Below are 20109 nucleotides of genomic sequence, written 5' to 3'. Positions count from 1 at the left end.
TGTAATCTACTTAGATGTTGGAGAAATGGGTAGGAAAAAGATAACAGCGACTTTGACAAGGGCCAAAAGTGTATGACAGTTCAGAGTATCTCTAGCAGTGAAAATTTACAGACAATGATGAAAGGATGGTCAAATCACCAACCAGTGGCATTGCCCAAGGTTAAAAGCTCCTACAGTGGATGGAATGCATGTGGAAATATAGGAGCAGTAGAAGGTGGCTGTATGGTCCCAAATTCTTTAACATCGCATAAAAGGCCATACTTCTGTGCACTGTGGGGATTCACTATTATAATGTGTAATGGTATGATGTACTTTGTACCAAGACATAATGTACCATGTAAAAAGTATCACGTACCATATTACCATGGTATTTCGGTATGTCATAAATCCCACAGCTTTCCACCGGGTGCTCCGTTTTGCCTAACAGTCCAAAGCCATGCTCTATAGGTGAGCTGAATAAACTAAATTGCCTGTAGTGTATGTGTGTGAAAGAGTATGTATGGATGTTTCCAAGTACTGCATTGCAGCTGGAAGGGCATCCGCTGTGTAAAACATATGCTGGATAAGTTGACGGTGTATTCCGCTGTGGCGACCCCAGATTAATAAATGGACTAAGCTGAAGAAAAATGAACGATTGAAAACCGCAGAGCAGTGGTTCTCAACCAGGGGCCTCAAGATGACTTCAGGGGTTAGTTAAGACCCTTAATAAATGTCAATTCTGTTACCATTTACTCACCATTTATTCACTTGCTCCAGTTTGATTCATTTTCTTTTCTGTTCCCTACAAAAGATGACCTATTGAAGAAAAGTGAAAACCAATAACCATTGATATCCATAGTTGGAATTACAAATGGATGTCGGTTATTGGTTTCTAACATGCTTGAAAGTATCATTTTTTGTGTTCAATAGAACACAAAATCTCTCAAACTGGTTTCAAACATCAAGAGTGAGTAAATGATGGCAGAATTTTCTTTTTCTTTTCTTTTTTTCCCCTTTTTTTTGGTGAATAATCCCTTTAAAAGGAATTTATATAAGCTTTAAAAAAAATAACTAAAAATCCAGACATGTCTTGTCACCCTCAATAGGTAAATATGGCAGCTTACCAAAATGTTTTATGAATCAAAAAAAAAAATGCAATGAATTCAAATAATTTGATTATGCCAAGCCAAAATATTTTAGGGGTAGCAGTTGTGGCAAAAACTGCTAGAAATTAAATAGTCATATAAATGTAATACAGCATGAACTGGAACTTAAAATGTCTGCTTTCATTTGTTATCAGAACATTATATTTACATTCACCTCATCTCTCGTCATCGTGGTTCAGAAGAAGCCTGCCTTTGTTTTCCAAGGAATTACATGAACATGTTTGAAGGTAATCCCTTTACAATTCTCCTCCGATTACTTTTGATTTTTTTTTTTTTTATTAAAAAATAAAACACATTTTGGAAGTTGAGTGAGTTTTATTACCGCCTATCCCGTTGTCATCCAGCGCTCAGGGTGGCGCTCGGTTCATTACCGCTCTTTAATTCGCCATTTAATGCCACGATGAGCAGAAGCAGCTAGAAGTGCTAACAACAAGCTCACGGACATCTTGTCAGCTCAGACAAACTGAAAGAGAAGTGTAATACACACACATCAGCTTTACACTCACCGACAGGGATCAGGGCCTGTCCGTATTCACCCGTCTGACTGCGGTATCATTTTTAGACGCTGAATGTTAGATACAGTTTCTGCATCGTGGCATTTTTAATGGTAGTTTTTATCTAGGCAGCTGGCTAGCTCTCAGGTTAGCTCACATATCGAGAAATAGGGCGCTAGTTATTCGGGAGCCACTACACCCAGTGGGAAGATGGCGCTTAAACGAATCCAAAAGGTAAGTGAGAAATTATACCGAGGATGAATATATCAACCAGATGTATTATAAATCAGTGTGTCATTAATTACTTTAGCCATTTGCAGCATGTGGAAGTGTTGCGTAAAAAACGAGTGTTGGATTATTCCCAGTTAACGTTACAAGCGCGAGTTGGTTGTTCCATTATTACACCAATCCTGTCTTTATATATATATATATATATATATATATATATATATATATATATATATATATATATATATATATATATATATATATACACACAGATCCAGAAGTATGGTAATATAACACGTCACTGTCAGACGAGGGCTTTGACAGCTAATAATTATTTGACTATGTCGGATTATAAAATAGTTGGTAAATATTAAAGCTGATAAATCTATATAATATCGGTATTTAAATGTATTATAATAATTAAACTGGTTACTGAAGTGTTTTCACTTCGCCTCGTGGTGTCGGCGGTAAATTCTTATCATAGTCCTGTAAAATGAAACAGAAAACATGAATCTGATCTTGATAAAGTTCATAATGACATTAGGTTTTGACGTCTGATCTTTTTATTACTGCTCTTCTTTTAGCTGACCTTTAGAGCCTGGGTATAATTTTAGGTTTACGGCAAGACACTTAAATTGGGTAAAAATAATATTGTTTTATTAATAATAATATTATCACCATACTTCCTCAGTTGGTTGAATAAACTCTGAATTTATATTAAATATGGTATATAATCAATCACATAATAAGTATTTGTACTTATTAAAAGTGTTACTTATACAGGAATCCTTTTGAAATATCGATATAAATAAAACTTTAAAGTCTGGGCTTCTCAATTGGAGATTTATAGCAAAGTGCAGCAGAAAAAAAATAATTTAGAGAAAGCTGCTTTAGATATTGTACTGTAATTACAATCTACAAAAACTATTTCATAAAATGTGAAAACAGTAAAACTTATAGGGGTATTTTGGGTTCATTTAATTTGACACTCTATGAAAGAAACACTTGAAATGAATGAAAAATTGACAGATGCATGAAAAAGTGTTTTGGCCTGTAGTGTCTTGTCTTGATAGTTTCATATTATTCACATTAGAAAAATATGTCTTAGGTAGTTCAAACCTGCCTGTATTCGTGCAATGGAAGAGCTCTAGAAAGTTACAGTTTGCTGACATGAAATGGCCTCAGGTGTCTTCCCACTCATCAGACTCGACCACATAAAAATAAACGTGGCGCTCTTGAAGTAGGCAGAAGCAGACGGACATGTTCAGGTTGTGTTCCAGCTCTTCTCCCTCATGACCCCTCTGGAACTATAAATACACTGTGCTGCTAAACATTCAATCTGCCGGTTTCATCTTGCTGTCACTATAGTGATAAAAGAGGCAAGCGCCATTTCTGGCCCTTCATTATACAGAGCCGTCTGTGCGTTTTCACTGCATACATCTCATTCTGCCTCTCCTCTGTAGGAATTGACTGATTTGGCACGTGATCCTCCTGCACAGTGCTCAGCAGGTCCGGTGGGGGATGACGGTGAGATCCAGGACTTTTACATGCACATTGTGGTTGTATGTGTGTGTTTACTGTAAACTGATGCTGTACATGTGTTTGCTCTCATGCAGTTTTCCACTGGCAGGCAACAATCATGGGGCCGGTGAGTACAGTAAAAACTAAATGCACGTTATTGAATAAGTTAATGCTGGTGCGCAATGTCGATCACTGTTCAAAGGTTTGGGATTGGTAAGATTAGATTTTTAAAAAGCCCATAAAATTAATTATGATTTTTGTTTTTATAATTTAAAGGGGACCTATTATGCAAAAATCACATTTTCTAATAGTTTTAAACACAGATTTGTGAAAACAGCGTGTGAATATAACCAGCTTCTAATGGTAAAGTATTCTATTATTCATAATAACACTTCATAAAAACAGGCTGCAGAAACACTTTGATAGACATTCTCATTTTTTATATGTCATCGGAAGGGGAAAACCCTGCCCATTATGGCCCGCTTCCACTGAGTGGTATGGTATGGTATGGTTTGGTTACAAACCAGGAGATTGAAAAGAAAGGAAGCACCATTTTTAAAGGGCCATGCCCCCCCCCCCCCCCCCCACTTACGTTTAAAGTCTACTTCAGAATTTTTTCAAAAGATGCATGATTAATGGGCGTGGAGCATGGGGCAGGAGTGGGCGTGGCCATCAGGGGAGAAGGGGAGCGAACATTGTTGTTAACAGTTAGCTCACAAAATGAGACACAAACCGTCAGGATTAAAATGCAAAGAAATAAACAGTAATTTAATGCCCTGCTACATTTGTTATTCGTAATTTCATATACACATAACCACAATTTATATCATTATAAAGATAAGTGTGTTCATGTAAACACTATAAATGTGGAATATCCCTCCCTAAATTATAGATCTGAATGCAGACTCCATGCAGCAGGTCTCCTGACCTGTCTATTTTAACCATTAGCCCTGCTGGTAATATAGACGATTTAGGCAAACACAGCAGCATGGCGATGTGAACGAACTCCTGATAAAAGTCAACGTCCGCCATTCATCAATTCTCGTACTGCTCTCCCGACAAAAATGCTTGCAGCACACACACAGCTTTGCTGTAAGATCAGCCCTGACAAGATCGCGGGGAAAAAACTTGCAACAAACCCGTGGATCATGGAAACAAACACATACGAGCCTTCATGAACGGTTACTGCGTGCCGTGGGTCCGTGTCTCACAGCTTGCTTGAAACTGGCAGGTCTGCCTTGCCTTGAGAAAGCACGTGCTCCCATGAATAGTTAAGCAGCTGGCTCTTCTCATAGGATAAGAAAACTTCGCTATGAATAATAATGAGAAACCAACGCGTCATCATTGCACTTGCAGTACTTCGCTACGTCGCCGATTTTGATCCTGCCGCAAAAATCATTTTAAACCCGGAAGCTGAAATTAGCTGACAAAAACCAAAATTATCCAGTTTTCCCCACAATTAAAGCTGACAGGTGCTAACATTGTCTTAACTGATGCTCAACACAAACACATCTGTTAATATAAAAAAAAAGTTCTCCAGGGTGTCCTGAACCTTTAAGAACACAGCTGAGACATGTGGCGGGGCGCCACGCCAAAATTCATTTCAGCTTCTTATTCAAAACATTTTATTTTTTTTAATAGCGGGTAATAATCGCACCAAAACGTATTAAAGGGTAAGTGAATTATAATAGAGCAAACGTTTCTGTAATCGTAGTAGTGCTGTGCGTCATTTGTTTATCCTTTAAGGTGACGTGCTGACTGACTGACTGACTGACAGGTGCATGATGCGTGAGGCCAGCAAACACGACGTATGGCCATTTCACTTTACTTCAGGACGCATTAATGCTACTCTGTAGGACTAATGGAGACATTTATAAATATTTCTAGCAAATCTAATAAATGCTGGAGACATACTCGTTACATAAACGCACTAAATCGCACCCAGCAGCGTTTGTTTGAGAGTGCACATGAAGATCTGGGCGCTCTTGAAGCGGCTTATATTTGAGGTGGCATGCAGGAAGTTTTGTGCACGAGCAGAGGAAATCTGCGCGCAAGGGAAGAGATTCACATGCTCGTAGGCTTTTACATAAATGCGATCCTGATTTCTAATACTGCGCTCACGACATTTGTCATTGAAATAATAACGGCACAGGTAGTCGGTAGAAGTAACAGCTGGACAAAATCCTAGAGGAAACACTGCTTATAATAGCGAGCCATGGTCGACCTGAGCTTAAACAAACCTTGTCGCCATTTTGATGAACAGCCAACAAGATCAACTTGCTGTCCAGTTGTTGTTTACGAGGCTGTCTAAAGCACGAGTGGTTTAGCTTTCTCCAGAGAGCTTGTGGTCACTTGCTGTGCATCTATATTTGAAATAACGAACTTTTTGTGCTGATGATAATAATGTGCGCATGATTACTGAAGTGCTTCTGACATCTGATCCTTTCAGAAATGGACAAACGCGAGAGTGGCGCCCAAAAAACAAAGAAGAACCCCGAAAAAACAAATAAGCAAAGGATTCTTTCAGCAACTTAAAAGATAAACAAATTACCATGTTTAATTAGTATCATTGCCTTTTGGACTATTAGGAACTCAGAATGACCGAATTTCTAACAACATGTTAACGTTGCGTGTTGGTGAAGAATAAAGATTAGAGGTTTTCGCTGACTATGTTTGTATGTCTGTAATGTTTCATACAGTTTATGAACCCATATAAAGTCTAAATGTAACTTTTGGGTATCTTTTATTTGTAATTGGTAAAATTTCAGAGACTGTAAATATCTGTATGTTCATAAATATTTAATTATTTTTTATATTATATAATCGCAGATGGTAGGCTATTTCATTAATCTGCAGCTATAATCAAATCCTGTTCATAGAAAGGTTAGTAATAAACATTAATTTATACATGTATGTATATAAAGGATTTGTTTAGTAAGAAGTGCTTCTCATACAATATGTGAACTTTGACTTGAATGACGTTGAGTTCAACTTTCTGCCGAAAACCCCACCCACCAAAAGGGGACCAATTAGTACCCTTTGGGAGTGGAAATACAACCCTGATAAAGCTGACCTGTATTGAACCGTATCGTATTGTACCACTGTACCACTGGAAACAGGCCAAAAATGATGATCGCTTCCTCATTATCATAGGTCGCTGGTCTTGTTTATGAATCTGCCATTATGCTGACACATAGGCATTTGTAGCTCCGCCCTCCTTTAAAATTGGCACAGTCTTATTTGAATTAAAAGTGACAATTACCAAAATAACTCAATTAAGATCAATGCCTAAAAAGGGTAGTTTTAAAGAGATATAAATAATTATATGTGGGTTATTGTGAGCTGAAGCATCTTGCACACACACTGAGGGACATCAGAGACTTGGGGCGTGCTCACACTATATACAGTTGCCTTGAACCGGGCCAAAGCACGCTTGTCCCCCCTCTTATCTTCCCTGACGGCCCGCACTCACATTACATTCGGGCCTGGGCACGCTTACGTCATCGATGATGCGCTGGTCAGATGCGCTCTCGCTCAGCACAGTGGAGATTTCTTTAGTTATGTCGTTTGACATGCAGTGACACACAGTCAAATATTTCGCCGAACAGATCAGCCAATTTTGATGCCCATAAACAATCAAAGTCTTTGTGCTGCAGGAATTAGGAGGTTTGCTGAAGGTGCGCAGCTTTCGTGCCTGGTGAGGGGTTTGCGTCTTTAATAACCTACGACAGTTCGGGTTCATTAAATAGTAAGAATGAATAATAAACAAATTTGAAACAGTCCCTCTAAAGTCACATCTCGCTTCCAGTTTAGGGCTTAAGCGCGTTTTGCACTCGCGCACAAGCATACCACGCCAAAGCCCAAGTGAACTGAGCTCATCGAGCCCGATTGAGCGCGAACACTTCTCAAACGATCTAGGAAACGGGCCTGGACACGGTTCGGATAGCATAGTGTGAGTAGGCCCTTATTTTGCATCTTGTAAAACGGGGCATAATAGGTCCCTTTTAACTCTAGTTATTCTGTTTGGTAGAATTACACAATTCACAGAACAAAAACTTGTGTGTCAAAAAGCCATCATTAAAGTGTACTTAAGTGCATACATTTTATGGAATTTAATCTTTTGATCTTTTACGGATTGTGTCACCTGAAAATCTGATTTTCCACATTTTAAAGTAAATTATATGTAACAAAGGAATAAAAAATATACGAAAGGCAAATACTAAAAGATTTTTTATTAATACAATCTTGCATAAGCCAATGATTAAAAACAGAATTCATTTAGATGGTTAGGTGCAAAACTATTTTTGTACAGGTCCATACAGACACGCACTCATAAAAACATACAGATTTCTCAGTATATGCATGAAAAAACATGCACTGATACAAAAATAAAAATCTGCAAATATTTCAATCATGATTTTAAAGCCTTACCAACAATTAAGGTCTGTCAACAATGTACAAAGGTTAAAATGAGCTTTTTCTATGTGAACATATTTAATTATAAATAGAATTTATGCCTTTGACCCAAAGCTGAATTTTCAGCTTCATTACTTCAGTTTGTAGTGTCATCATGATTCGCTAAAAACCATTCCAATCATATAAATTGATGCGCAGCTTAATATTTTAGTAGAAACTGATGCTTTTTCTGGATTAATTGTTAATAAAAAATAGAAATAGAAATTGCTGATGAAATAGAAACATTTTGTGACATTATAAATATCTTCAATCTCATTTTAACTATTTAACGCACAACCTTAGTAAAATGTCTGAAAATAATAACTGAATTGCCCCAAACATTTGAACGATAGTGTAAATGTACTAATATCTTATGTCAATCTCCTCTTATTTCGTTACAGAATGAAAGTCCATATCAGGGTGGTGTGTTTTTCCTAACCATACACTTCCCAACAGATTACCCATTTAAACCACCAAAGGTGAGAACTTCAGAAACAGCAATACCAATTTCTGTCTGTTCTATTGTGTCTGTGCGTGTGTTTGACTCCAAGAGTGTATAACATTGTTGTCTTTATCTAGGTTGCATTTACTACAAGAATCTACCATCCCAACATAAACAGCAATGGCAGCATCTGTCTGGATATCCTCAGGTCCCAGTGGTCACCTGCACTTACTATTTCTAAAGGTAAACGCACAATAATAGGTGTTGCAAAGCCTGTCAAGAGTGGCACGACACTGAAGCATTTGTAATCGTGTCTATCGGTCAGCTGATCCATTAGCGGCTATCAATGGGTACTTATAGACGGATCATCTAAAAGATGCAGTGGAGAAAACTCGTTAAAGCCATTATTGTCCACATATAACTAATTATAAAGTGTTAATTTATTTTGACACCCCTACACTACGGTACGGTATGCATTTATTTCCATTTCCACTTTCAAAGGTACCAAAATAGTGTACTTACTGATTTTTTTGGCACCATTTCCTAATGGCTGATTTCCTAATTCAGCTTTATTTGTATAGCGCTTTTACAATGTAGATTGTGTCAAAGCAGCTTCACATAAATGGTCATAGTAACTGGAACAGTGTGGTTCAGTAACTGGAACAGTGTAGTTCAGTTTTTAATGTTTAATTTCAGTTCAGTTTAGCTCAGTTCAGTGTGATTTAATCATTACTGAGAGTTCAAACACTGAAGAGCCAATTCATCGATGCGTAGCTCTACCAATCCTGAACCATGCGAGGCAGTGGCGACAGCGGAGAGGGAAAAAAAACTTCACCTGATGGGAGTGAAGAAAAAAAACCTTGAGAGAACCAGACTCAGTTGGGCACGACCATTTTAATTTCTCCGCTGGCCAAAAGTCTTGTGCAGAGCTTCATTCGCCGTGGTTTAGGCTGAAAGATGGCCTCAGCAAAGACTCGTCTGTCCCTGGAGCGTCGCTTGAATCAGACTCATGTTCTCCACTCCCCACGACCATCAGCGCAGCAGCAGCTCATGATATGGCCTGGTCCCGGATATGGAATCCTTGGGATCATCACGTCGCTGGTCTTGGATCCAATCAGTGACTCCGCATAATCTGAGGACCTCGGGATGAGTATCCCCAGGTGAAAATAGAGAATAAAGAAAATAATTAGCGTAGCTGCTGTTCATAGTGTATATAAGCAAGATGTAGGAGCCAGTGTGGAACCCGCTAGGTGATGCATTGAGAGTATGCTTTACTAAACAGATAGGTCTTTAATCTAGTTTTGAACTGGGAGAGTGTGTCTGAGCCTCGGACGTTATCAGGAAGGCTATTCCAGAGTGTAGGAGCCATGAAAGAGAAGGCTCGACCTCCTTTACTTGATTTTGCTATTCTAGGTACTACCAGAAGCCCTGAATTTTGAGATCTTAAAGAGCGAGTTGGTTTGTAGCGAGACAGAAGGTTGGTTAGAAAAAACAGGAGCTAGATTATTTAGAGCTTTATAGGTGAGAAGTAATATTTTAAATTCAATACGAAACCTAACAGGCAGCCAGTGTAAGGAGGATAAAATTGGGGTTATATGATCATATTTTCTAGACCTGGTCAGAACTCTGGCTGCTGCATTTTGTACTAATTGAAGTTTGTTAATAGAGGATGCTGGGCAGACAGCAAATAGAGCATTACAGTAATCCAGTCTCGAAGTCATAAAAGCATGGACTAGCTTTTCTGCATCTGAGATGGATAGCATATTTCGTAATTTAGCGATATTTCTCAGATGAAAGAAGGCAGTTTTAGTGACATTGGATATATGGTTTTTAAAAGTTAGATTGCTGTCAAATATGACACCCAAATCTTTTATAGTAGAGCTAAAGCTAACTTTGTATCCTTCTAATTGTAAATTGAGTTGCGAGATCTGCTGTGTGCAAGATTTAGGCCCAATAAGTAACAATTCTGTTTTGTCTGAGTTTAAGAGAAGAAAATTGTCGGTCATCCAGTCTTTGATGTCTTTGATACACTCAGTTAGTTTAGAAAGTTCAGACGTCTCGTCAGGTTTAGTTGAAATTAGAGTGGTACAGTACGGTACACTTTTATGGCCGTTTCCACTGTTAAAGGGTACCTAAAGGTGAACTGTATGATTTTTTGGCCACCTTTTGCAAAGGGTACTTAACATGACAAAAGACGGAGCTAGACATGCAGCTGCTATGGGTTTACAGAGAAGCGTAACTCGCGCATACATGAGTATAAGAATGAAAACAAAGAAACCATTTTTAATTACACAGTAATACTATATACATATAATAATCATAATGGTTATAACTAAATTTGATGCGTCCTGTTTTTGTTTTACAACGCCGTCTAAAAGTGTGAGCGGTTTCAATTTCTTTAGGGAGCTCGCAATCGTTCGTGTGCGCATCTATACTTGAAATGACAAACTTTGTGAGCTGATGATAATAACGTGTACATGATCATTGAAGTGCTTCTAACATCCGATCCTCTCAGTCCAAACAAAACAAAGGAGAAGCCAGAAAAAAACGAAGGAGCGAATGATTCTTTCGCCAACTGCCATGTTTAACTACTATCATCGCCTTTTAGACTATTATGAACTTGGTATGACAGAATTACTTTCTGACTATAGGTCACATGTGCTGGTGAAGATTACAGACACAGATGAGAGGTTTGCTCTAACTGTGGGCTATAAGTTGCGTATAGTTTGTGAACCCAAATATGGACCAAATGTATGCTGTGTTTAGTTTTTCTGTAATTGGTAACATATAGAGACTGTAAAGCCTGATTTATACTTCTGCGTCAAGTGACCGGCGTAACCCACGGCGCATGCAACGCGCATGGCTGTGCATTTATACTTCTGCGCGCTGTCTCTGTTGGTCTGCATTAACACTTCTGAAACGCTAGTGGGCAGTGAGGTGTTAATGTTTCTCTGTGTCGAGTTTCTTCGCGGCTTTTTTGCTTTTCCTGAACACTTCCGGGATGTACAAGTGGCTCAAACTCGCTCATTTTGAGGCAGGAACCGGCAGACGTGCAACAACTTTAACTATGAGGTAAACACAAAACAAAACTTTCCATCCGGAGCTCCTTCACGGGACTCCACACTTGTAAACAATCGCTCGCGGCATTCGCGCGGCTCTCTGTCCCGCCCAGACTCGTCAGCGCTACCAAGCCGACCAATCACAGAGCTTACGCTACGCGTCGTTGCCACGTGTAGTTACATTGTTTGAGAGGTGCACGTCAGTGACGGCGACGGCCACGGCGAAGGACTATGCGTCAGCGCCGTAGCATACGCCGGCGTTTAACGCAGAAGTATAAATCAGCCTTAAGGGTCTGTATGTGCTCATGTAGGTTGCCTTTATTTATTTCATAATTGCAGTTACTGTAGGCTATTTGATCTAGTCATTGATCTGCCGTTATAATCAAATTATGTTCATAGAAAAGTTCGTTATGAACATTTATCCACAAGTATTTCTGTGTATAAAGCATCTGTTTTTTGAGAAGTGCTTCTCATATAATATGTGAACGACACGTACAGCTTTACTTTGACGTTTCCTCGAGTTAGAATGACGTTGACTGAAACTTTCTGTCGTACACCACCCTTAGTACCCTTTAGGCAGTGGAAATGCAAGCCTGATAAAGGTGACCCATAGTGTACCGTACCAGTCAGTGGAAACGGACCATAAGCGTACCTAGCAAAACAGTATGGTGTCAAAATATTCATTCAGGGTGTCCGTGGGGTCTTGAAAATTATTAAAAGTTAATAAATCAATTTACAGATATTAAAGGCCCTTAAAGCATTAAGAAGTCTTAAACGTTATTATACAAAGTATTACTACTATACTTTGTATAATCAAAAATAAAGCTTAAGTTTGCCTGAATTTAATATGCAATATTAATCCCTGCATGAATAAGTAGCGGGTCACACAAGAAATCATTAATTATTTCTGTATTTTATTATCTTTGTCTGAATCTTTTATTTTGAAAAATGACTGTATTCTCTTGGTTACACCTTGTTCACTTGAGCACCATAATTTAACCCACAAGCAGCAAAATGAGTAAGAAACAGACATCTTTGGAAAGTCTTTGTGAAGTGAAAATGGCCCAGGGAATGACCCACAAACTGCCAAGAAATGGATCTGCAACCCATTTGTCAACAAATCAAGTGAATCAAGGATGTCTGTGCAAGAAGATCAACTGATAGAGATGGCAAATGATGGTGGCTGTTCACATATCATCTTTTTCGCGCGCAAGTTTATTATTTCCAATAAAAGCACACGGCTTGTGTGACGCATTCGCGCCTTTCAGGCACCCCAATTGAAAACATCTTCAGAATGCTGCAAGCGCACCATGAGTCATGTGACAAGAGCTGACCAATCCTCTTCATATTTTGTATAAAATATACACAGACATATCTCAGACAAACACTGCAGTGCTTTTTAATTTTCTCCATAAATACAATTTGTATCAGTGTTGCAGAAATGCTTTGTGAGCTTGTCATCCTTGTCATCTACAAACACTCACCACCTTCCTAGGGCTGCGGTCCGCAGTGATAAAAAGGTCGAGACCACTGTTTCACAGCATCGATGTTGTAATGCAATTAAAATATTATCAGTTAAATAGACTTCAGCAATCATTTAGTTGTTCAAGTCTAAAATAAGATGGTAATCCATTTATACGCACAAGCCATCAGTATCAGCAGCCTAGCACAGAAACTCCATTGAAAATACTAGAGTAAAATTAATGTTTATATTTTAAAGACATGGTGCGGAAAAAAAATTATTTAATGCAGTGCTTTTTGAGAACCACTTTAGATTATACATTATACGTAATGTGTTTGGACTACATTACTTTCATCCAATTAGTTTTATGACAGTTATCATCTGTAAAAGATTTGGGATTGTGAGCAACCTAGGTTTTGCTTTAGTTGAAAATTGTTAGTTGTGATATGTGAAATTTATTTGGCCTGAAAAGCAGCCAATCTAACTGGATGAGCAGCATGATGTATTTTTTTTTAATGATGTTGTGTTTGTGTCTACATATTGTCACCTATTGTCTCTATGTGTCTTCTTTGCAGTTCTCCTGTCCATCTGCTCACTCTTATGTGACCCCAATCCTGACGACCCTCTTGTGCCAGAGATTGCCCGAATCTATAAAACAGACACAGAGAAGTAAGTACAGAATGAAGCACACAAGTCATAAGTTTTACTTTTACACACGGTCATAAGTTTGCTTTCATTGTTATGGTTTATTCATTTTGCATGTTATTTACAATTTTTATCAGTTTGCTAAAATGTAAGTCCTGATTGCTGAGAAATACATTTTTAGTCGGGTGTTAATCTCATTAGTAATTTTCTTTTTGGACGAACTAGTTATATTTTCAAAGGGTTCTTTAGCCCCCCAAAAGGGTTAATTGATTACCCGCTATCTTGTGTTTAAAAGCTATAAGAAATGAGTTTATCGTTGGAATACAAATTAAGATATTGTAATCAAATCTAGAAATTCTATTCACTCAATACAGGGTGTCCGCGGGGTCTTAAAGACTTTAAATGTCTTAAATTTATAAACATTTTAGGCCTTAAAGTCCTAAATGCACTGAAATATTGTATTGTAGGTCTTAAATCATTTTAAACAAGTCTTTATTTTCCAATGTTTGTGTAAAACTACTCAGTCAAGCAAACACCCATCAAATCACCACCATACATCCCAATAAAACATTTAACAAGACTCTATTTGAACTCTGTTTACCAATATGGTTTATTTACCTACCTTACAATAAGATTTGATTAAAAGCATTTAAAGACCATATATGTTGAGGACCGTGACCTAGACACTTATGCATACTTTTAGTTTGTTATAGTTTTTAAAGCATTTTTTAAACAGAAAAATGTATGTTGAAACAATAGTACATCTACAACTAGAGTTTGCTTGTTTTGACACATTATTAAAAGTATGTGGTCAAGAAATAACTAATTAGTGTTTTTTGATGGGGCAAGTAAAAATTTTTTTGGCTAGACAAACTAACAGTCATTAGGAAAGAAAATCCTGCGAATTTAGTCCTGTTTAAGTCAAAAATTTAATTCATAATGGTCGTAAGTATTAAATTTAAGAGCAGCACAAACCCTGCAGAAGCTTTAAAGCATTCATAAAGAGATGAAAAATAAATCCACGTGAACTAACTGATTTAAGTCTTCTTAAGAAACGTTTTTTGTGATGAACAGATTTCATTTAAGTTTTAATTTAAGAAACCAATTTAAGTTTATTTTAATATGTAAATGATTAAGGCACCTCATGTCAGTCTATTTGTTTAAGACAATTTTTTTTGTGGAGATTAAAGACATTAAAAGGCATGTAAATAGAATTGAAGTGAGTCTAACACACAATGCTCTATCAGGTATAATAGAATGGCAAAGGAATGGACAGAGAAATATGCCATGCTGTAGGTGAAGGGCAGCTCTTCACTGTGAACATTAGAGGTACTGTAGAGAAGCGGTTGTTTGCGGTTGTGGTGCAGCATGAGCGTGTGGCATCACTAATACTGCGCTCACGGCTCTTCTAAAAGGACTGAAGAAAAGCGCAGAAACCAAAAGTCTTTTAAATGCAGTTGTTGTCTCTGATTTGTTAGGGTTTGTTTTGTCTTGTATTTAACCCGATGGCAAGCATGGCTTTTAATCAGCTGTAAAGTCAGAAATAGCATGATGTTTTTGTTAGGTTGGTTAAAATCGTTGTGTAAATTTTAATGGCTGAGCGTTTTCTTGTGTGTGGACTAGTTTGAGCATGGCATGAGAAGCATTAAAATGCTAGAAGAAAAATGCTGAATTTTTATCTTCAATTAAGTTTAAACTTAAATAAAAATGATTAAGACTTTATTAATTTTAGAGGTGTCACCCTACACTGGTCTCACGGTTCAGATTATCATGCCATCGATTTGGTTCTATTCGATATCTCGGTGCATTGACGATGCTTTCCATACTCAGTTTTATATTTTCTTCACAGCACAATTTTTTTTATTCAAATTTATAAATATATTTATAAATTTAAACACAATTTGGTGCCCACATATATGAATTGTACCTTAATAATACTTTACAATTAATACTTTACAATACTTTAATAACTCAAGTACCTGCACAGAACAACATAAGCATTTATAGCAAATAACAAAAGTTAAATATCCTGCTTGCTTTTTGAGCCCTGTCGAGCGAGTTCTTACACCCATGTGATTGGTCACGCGCTCAACAGACAGGGCTGTGATTGGCTATAACGCTCTGGCGCTGTTCACTGATGAGTGACAATGATAAACACTATGGCAATTGCATCTAATCCATGAAAGACACGGTGGAGAAAACTTGCTTTGCAGACATGCTCGCGTCTGGATTCACAAATGTCGCTGTAACAGCTGATAGGAGAGGAACTGTCACGCCAGCACAGCAGGTCAAAGGTCCACAGTGAGAGAGAGAGAGAGAGAAATGGAGTTTACTTTCATTTTCTCCATAACAGTGATACAGGGCTTTTGCTGTAACTTCAGTGTCAGTGAAAGACTGTCCAGCAAACACACACGCTGTGAATTGTGCAGAGTTTCTACATTAAGGAGCGTTTTAATTACTTGCGCTCGCCAAGCTCCCTTGCCATAGTAGGCTACAGCAATATAGCACATATGAGATAAATGACGTCAGTTCGTAATAACTGGTTAGGATCTATTACTGATAACGAATTGTCTGCTTCTGCATCACTGTGCACCGAACAAATAATTAATTTTGACACCCCTAATAAATTTTGTTTAATTTTGTCCCAATTTTTTTAGAATACCAGAAAAATATCAATTATCAAATGAGAATTAATGTGTGTGTGTTTTTTGTTTTGTTTTTCTTTAATTGTTTTGGCAAACAAAGTGCTGCAATGCAGAGTTTTGCTGGAAAATGAAACCATGGATATTAAAATAACATATTAACTAAATTAATTGTTAAATAATGTTTTGTAGTTCTTCTAATAGGGATGCACGATTAATCATAAAAAGATCATCATCTCGATTCGACCCTACACACGATCTTAAATCAGCTTTTCTACAATTCAGCCAATTATATTTTCAAGTTCAGGAGAGAATCAAGGCAGTCGCACAAGTCTTCACAGGAATGTAAATACCTTCAAATGGCGTTAAAAGCGTCACATACTGTATTTATAAGGTATAATTTACCCAGAAATGTCATTACTGTCATCATGTAATGATGTATTTGCGGCCACGAAATCACACTTGAGCTCACCACGAGCTTCCGAGAACTTGTGCACGCAGCACGCCAATGACGGCTACTTTAGTGAACAGAACCTGCATAGGCTGTGAAGAACAAGTAATAAAGTTGTAAATAATGTTCAGTTTGTTGCACAGAACGATCGTTTGAGAGCCGCGCTGAAAGAATGATTTGCATGTGTGTGTGTGTGTGTGTGTGTGTGTGTGTGTGTGTGTGTGTGTGTGTGTGTGTGTGTGTGTGTGTGTGTTTTATCACCGTGACTGCAGCCATGAGCCGTACTAGGAAGTGAAAATGAAACTGGCCGCACATTTAAATGATCATATCGCATTTTACGGTTATGATTATGACAAGCATTTGATGTTTTTTCTTTCATAGCTAACACATAGTGTTGTGCATGAAATAAATGTTTTATTGTGTCAGTATAGCTATTCTAGCTTATATAGCCTAATGTTGAATATTATGCAAGAAGTCTGATAATGACAAATGTCTGATTTTACCAGTGAAAACAAATGGTCTAATAGTGCTGTCAATGACAAATGACAAGCACATGTCTTAAACATAATAAATCAATTTTATAAATATGAATAAATATTATATATATAAATATATATATATATATAAAAAAAAAAAAAAATATATATATATATATATATATATATATATATATATATATATATATATATATATATATATGAATAGTATTCTGGTGTCATAATTTAACTCTGAATTAACAAACAGGACATATTCAAGTCCACCATAATGGCTGTACAAAATATTTTAAGCAACAGTAGACCTACACAGAGGCCTAATATTATTATTGTTGTTTTACCATATCGTCACTTTTGAATTATAAGGTTCTATCTGACATTTGTCAAAATTGAGTTGACATATAATTATTGAATGACAACTTATTGTTTACATTTTAAAACTTAAAAAAAACAAATGTTAGACACATGACAGAATGTTATATGGATTGCAAAAATTTTGAAACTCAATATCTCAATCATTCAGAACGCAGAAAGAACCTTATAATTCCAAGGTCACGATATGTTTGAGAGTTAACAATAATAATAGCCTACTCATATTAACCTTTACAATATCGTGATCTTGATTTTAGGCACACAAAAAAAGTTGTGATTCCCATTTTAGCCAGAATCATGCAGCCTTAACGTCTAACCATTTTTATTTAAATAATGTTTGTAATCTGAAGTTTTGTTCGGTCAGTTCGTAAAAGCAAGAGTTTATTGCATAGAAGACATTTGAGTTTCTTTGTGTTCAGAAAGGTTTGATCCTGCATTTTGGAGGCATCGTCTGCAGGAAGAGTCACTGGATTTTAAGCGTCTGATGTTTTTCTGTCCTCTTTGCAGATACAACAGAATAGCGCGGGAATGGACTCAGAAATATGCCATGTGATGTTGGCTGGACACATTTACAAACTGTTTGTTCTCTCATGTTTTGGACACTGTTGCAAGACCATATTTCCCCATCTGTCTCTTATGGAGGCACAAGCCCAGTTTTCTGCTGAAACGGGAATGCAGGCCCGAATGTGGCCTTTTCACACTACACAGTCCTGAGATGGACATCATCAGAAGGGAACTCAGCGTCTGTCTGTTCTCTACCAATCAGCTCTTCTCACTCCACAACACCTCATGCCTGTATGACCACAGTGTGTGTCTCTCTGAGCCGCTCGGAGAGAGAATGTCTTTAGGTTGTTCTGCTTTTTTTTTGGGGCCTTACTCCTGGAGTGCATGCAATCGCAGGAGAAAAGGTCAGATGTTGTACATCAGTGGGAGTTTGGGACCGATTCCTATATTCTGTTTGATTGTAAAAAAACAAAAAAAAAAAACAAATAAATGAATAAAAATTGCAATGTTCAGATCAGCTCTTGGCCCAACCTTTCACAGCTGTGACACTGAAATTACACTCACTCGATTGGCCTAAATATCTATTTAAAATCCCGCTACTTTTACCCTTCAATAAAGATGCATAACTCATATTATGTGGAACTGTTTTTTTTTTTTTTTTTTTTTTTTTTTTGAAGAAGAAGAAGAAGCGCTGAAACCATATTGTATTTTTTGGAAATATCCAAAGATCACTTCTGCCCTAAAACGGATCGGCAGACCAACTAATAAGTGTTAGAAACCTTGCCTAATTGTAATACTACCTTTCTCTGTCATGTCAATTTGACTTGCCCCCATTGGATAAAACAGCCCAAACCATGCAATCGCTCATAAACTCCTAAACCACTGGCAACAGACTTGGCTCAAGCCCAACAAGGCATGCATGAGATCCAGCTGCCACCCTTGCAAAAGTTTCAGGTGTTTTGTATTTTTTGAAAAATCAACCTTTGCAAACCACTCCAAGGATTTTCTCTCCATCTCAACCAGTGTAGTCAAATACTTATGGTGGGTGTGATTTTTGCCAGAGTATGAAGCTGAATGTTCAACCTGGAACATCAATTATTGGTTATAAAATGTAATCCATACCTAATCCCCAACCCTAACTAAATTATTCCCAAAATCAGAGGGGAATTACAGTTGGATAACAATCATGTACATAAACCCTAACTGTAAGCCTAAACCTAATATAAACTGTGCTATCCCTTAATTCTGATTGGAATGTTGACTCAGGAACATGTCCTACTTGAAGACAAACTACAAATCCAGCACGTTTTTATGCAGAGGATGCCCTTCCAGCCGCAACCCATCTCTGGGAAACATCCACACACTCATTCACACACACTCATACACTACGGACAATTTAGCCTACCTAATTCACCTGTACCACATGTCTTTGGACTGTGGGGGAAACCTACCAGACACAGGGAGAACATGCAAACTCCACACAGAAACGCCGACTGAGCTGAGATTCGAACCAGCACCCCAGCGACCTTCTTGCTGTGAGACAACAGCACTACCTACTGCGCCACTGCGTCACCCATTTATATAATTACAGTAAATTTATTAACAATTTGAGTTTAAAAATGACTTTGAATGAATACAAAATAAAGTTCATTGTATCTCCCCCAAATTACTTGACCTTATTAATACTGCAAAAATATTTAACCATGTATCTGTCTCTATTCCAGAGCCTTTCCACCATCACTGATATAAGATTTATTAACAATTGTATCAGGACAATCCCAACTGCAGATAAAAGTGTTCCTCCAATAGCAATGGTAAATGGAAACAAGCATTCCCTTCATTCAGATATTATCCATGTACTGATTTTATTAGTAAGTTTAAGGAAGGTTTTTCACCCTTGTGTTTTTGTAAAATGGAGCTGGAAACAATTCTTCGTTTAATTTTCAGTTGCAGTTACACTAAACGGTTTGGTCCCAAGTTTTCTTTTTACTTTTTGAAGTGTATTATAAATGTATCAATATAACTGATAAAATGGTTTTATTTGTGGATTGCAACTCTGGATTATTGGAAATGGACAAAATAACAAAAAAAAAATCTTATTTTATTTGGAAAGTATAAAAACATTGTATGATTCCCTGAAGAGTAATACCAAAGCTATTAAGACATTCCAACTGCTGGAAAAATACTTAATGTAG

General features: G+C 37.3%; 1 protein-coding gene across 2 annotated transcripts; it reads left to right on the top strand.

Annotated features, from left to right (window-relative positions):
• Window positions 1–1561: 1561 nt before the first annotated feature.
• On the top strand, window positions 1562–18544 carry ube2d3 (ubiquitin-conjugating enzyme E2D 3). 2 transcript variants are annotated; one of them, XM_005156542.6, is made up of 8 exons: window positions 1562–1873; window positions 3331–3394; window positions 3484–3515; window positions 8245–8322; window positions 8423–8528; window positions 13382–13475; window positions 14699–14780; window positions 17918–18544. In XM_005156542.6, exons 1-7 carry the CDS (start codon window positions 1850–1852, stop codon window positions 14745–14747), a joined length of 447 nt encoding a protein of 148 aa, XP_005156599.1. In that variant the 5' UTR covers window positions 1562–1849; the 3' UTR covers window positions 14748–14780; window positions 17918–18544.
• The last annotated feature ends 1565 nt before the right edge of the window (window positions 18545–20109 follow it).

This window comes from Danio rerio, chromosome 13 (assembly GCF_049306965.1).
Source record: "Danio rerio strain Tuebingen ecotype United States chromosome 13, GRCz12tu, whole genome shotgun sequence".
Lineage (NCBI taxonomy): Eukaryota > Metazoa > Chordata > Actinopteri > Cypriniformes > Danionidae > Danio > Danio rerio.
Note: the sequence above shows the minus strand (reverse complement) of the source record. Positions and strands in the feature narration are given on the sequence as shown.

What these genes read in the sequence shown, in the direction of transcription:
- ube2d3 (XM_005156542.6), top strand. Translation starts at nt 1,850, where the DNA reads ATGGCGCTTAAACGAATCCAAAAG. An exon ending in CGCTTAAACGAATCCAAAAG is followed by an intron (nt 1,874 to 3,330) that starts GTAAGTGAGAAA and finishes TCTCCTCTGTAG; the next exon opens with GAATTGACTGATTTGGCACG. An exon ending in ACCCATTTAAACCACCAAAG is followed by an intron (nt 8,323 to 8,422) that starts GTGAGAACTTCA and finishes GTCTTTATCTAG; the next exon opens with GTTGCATTTACTACAAGAAT.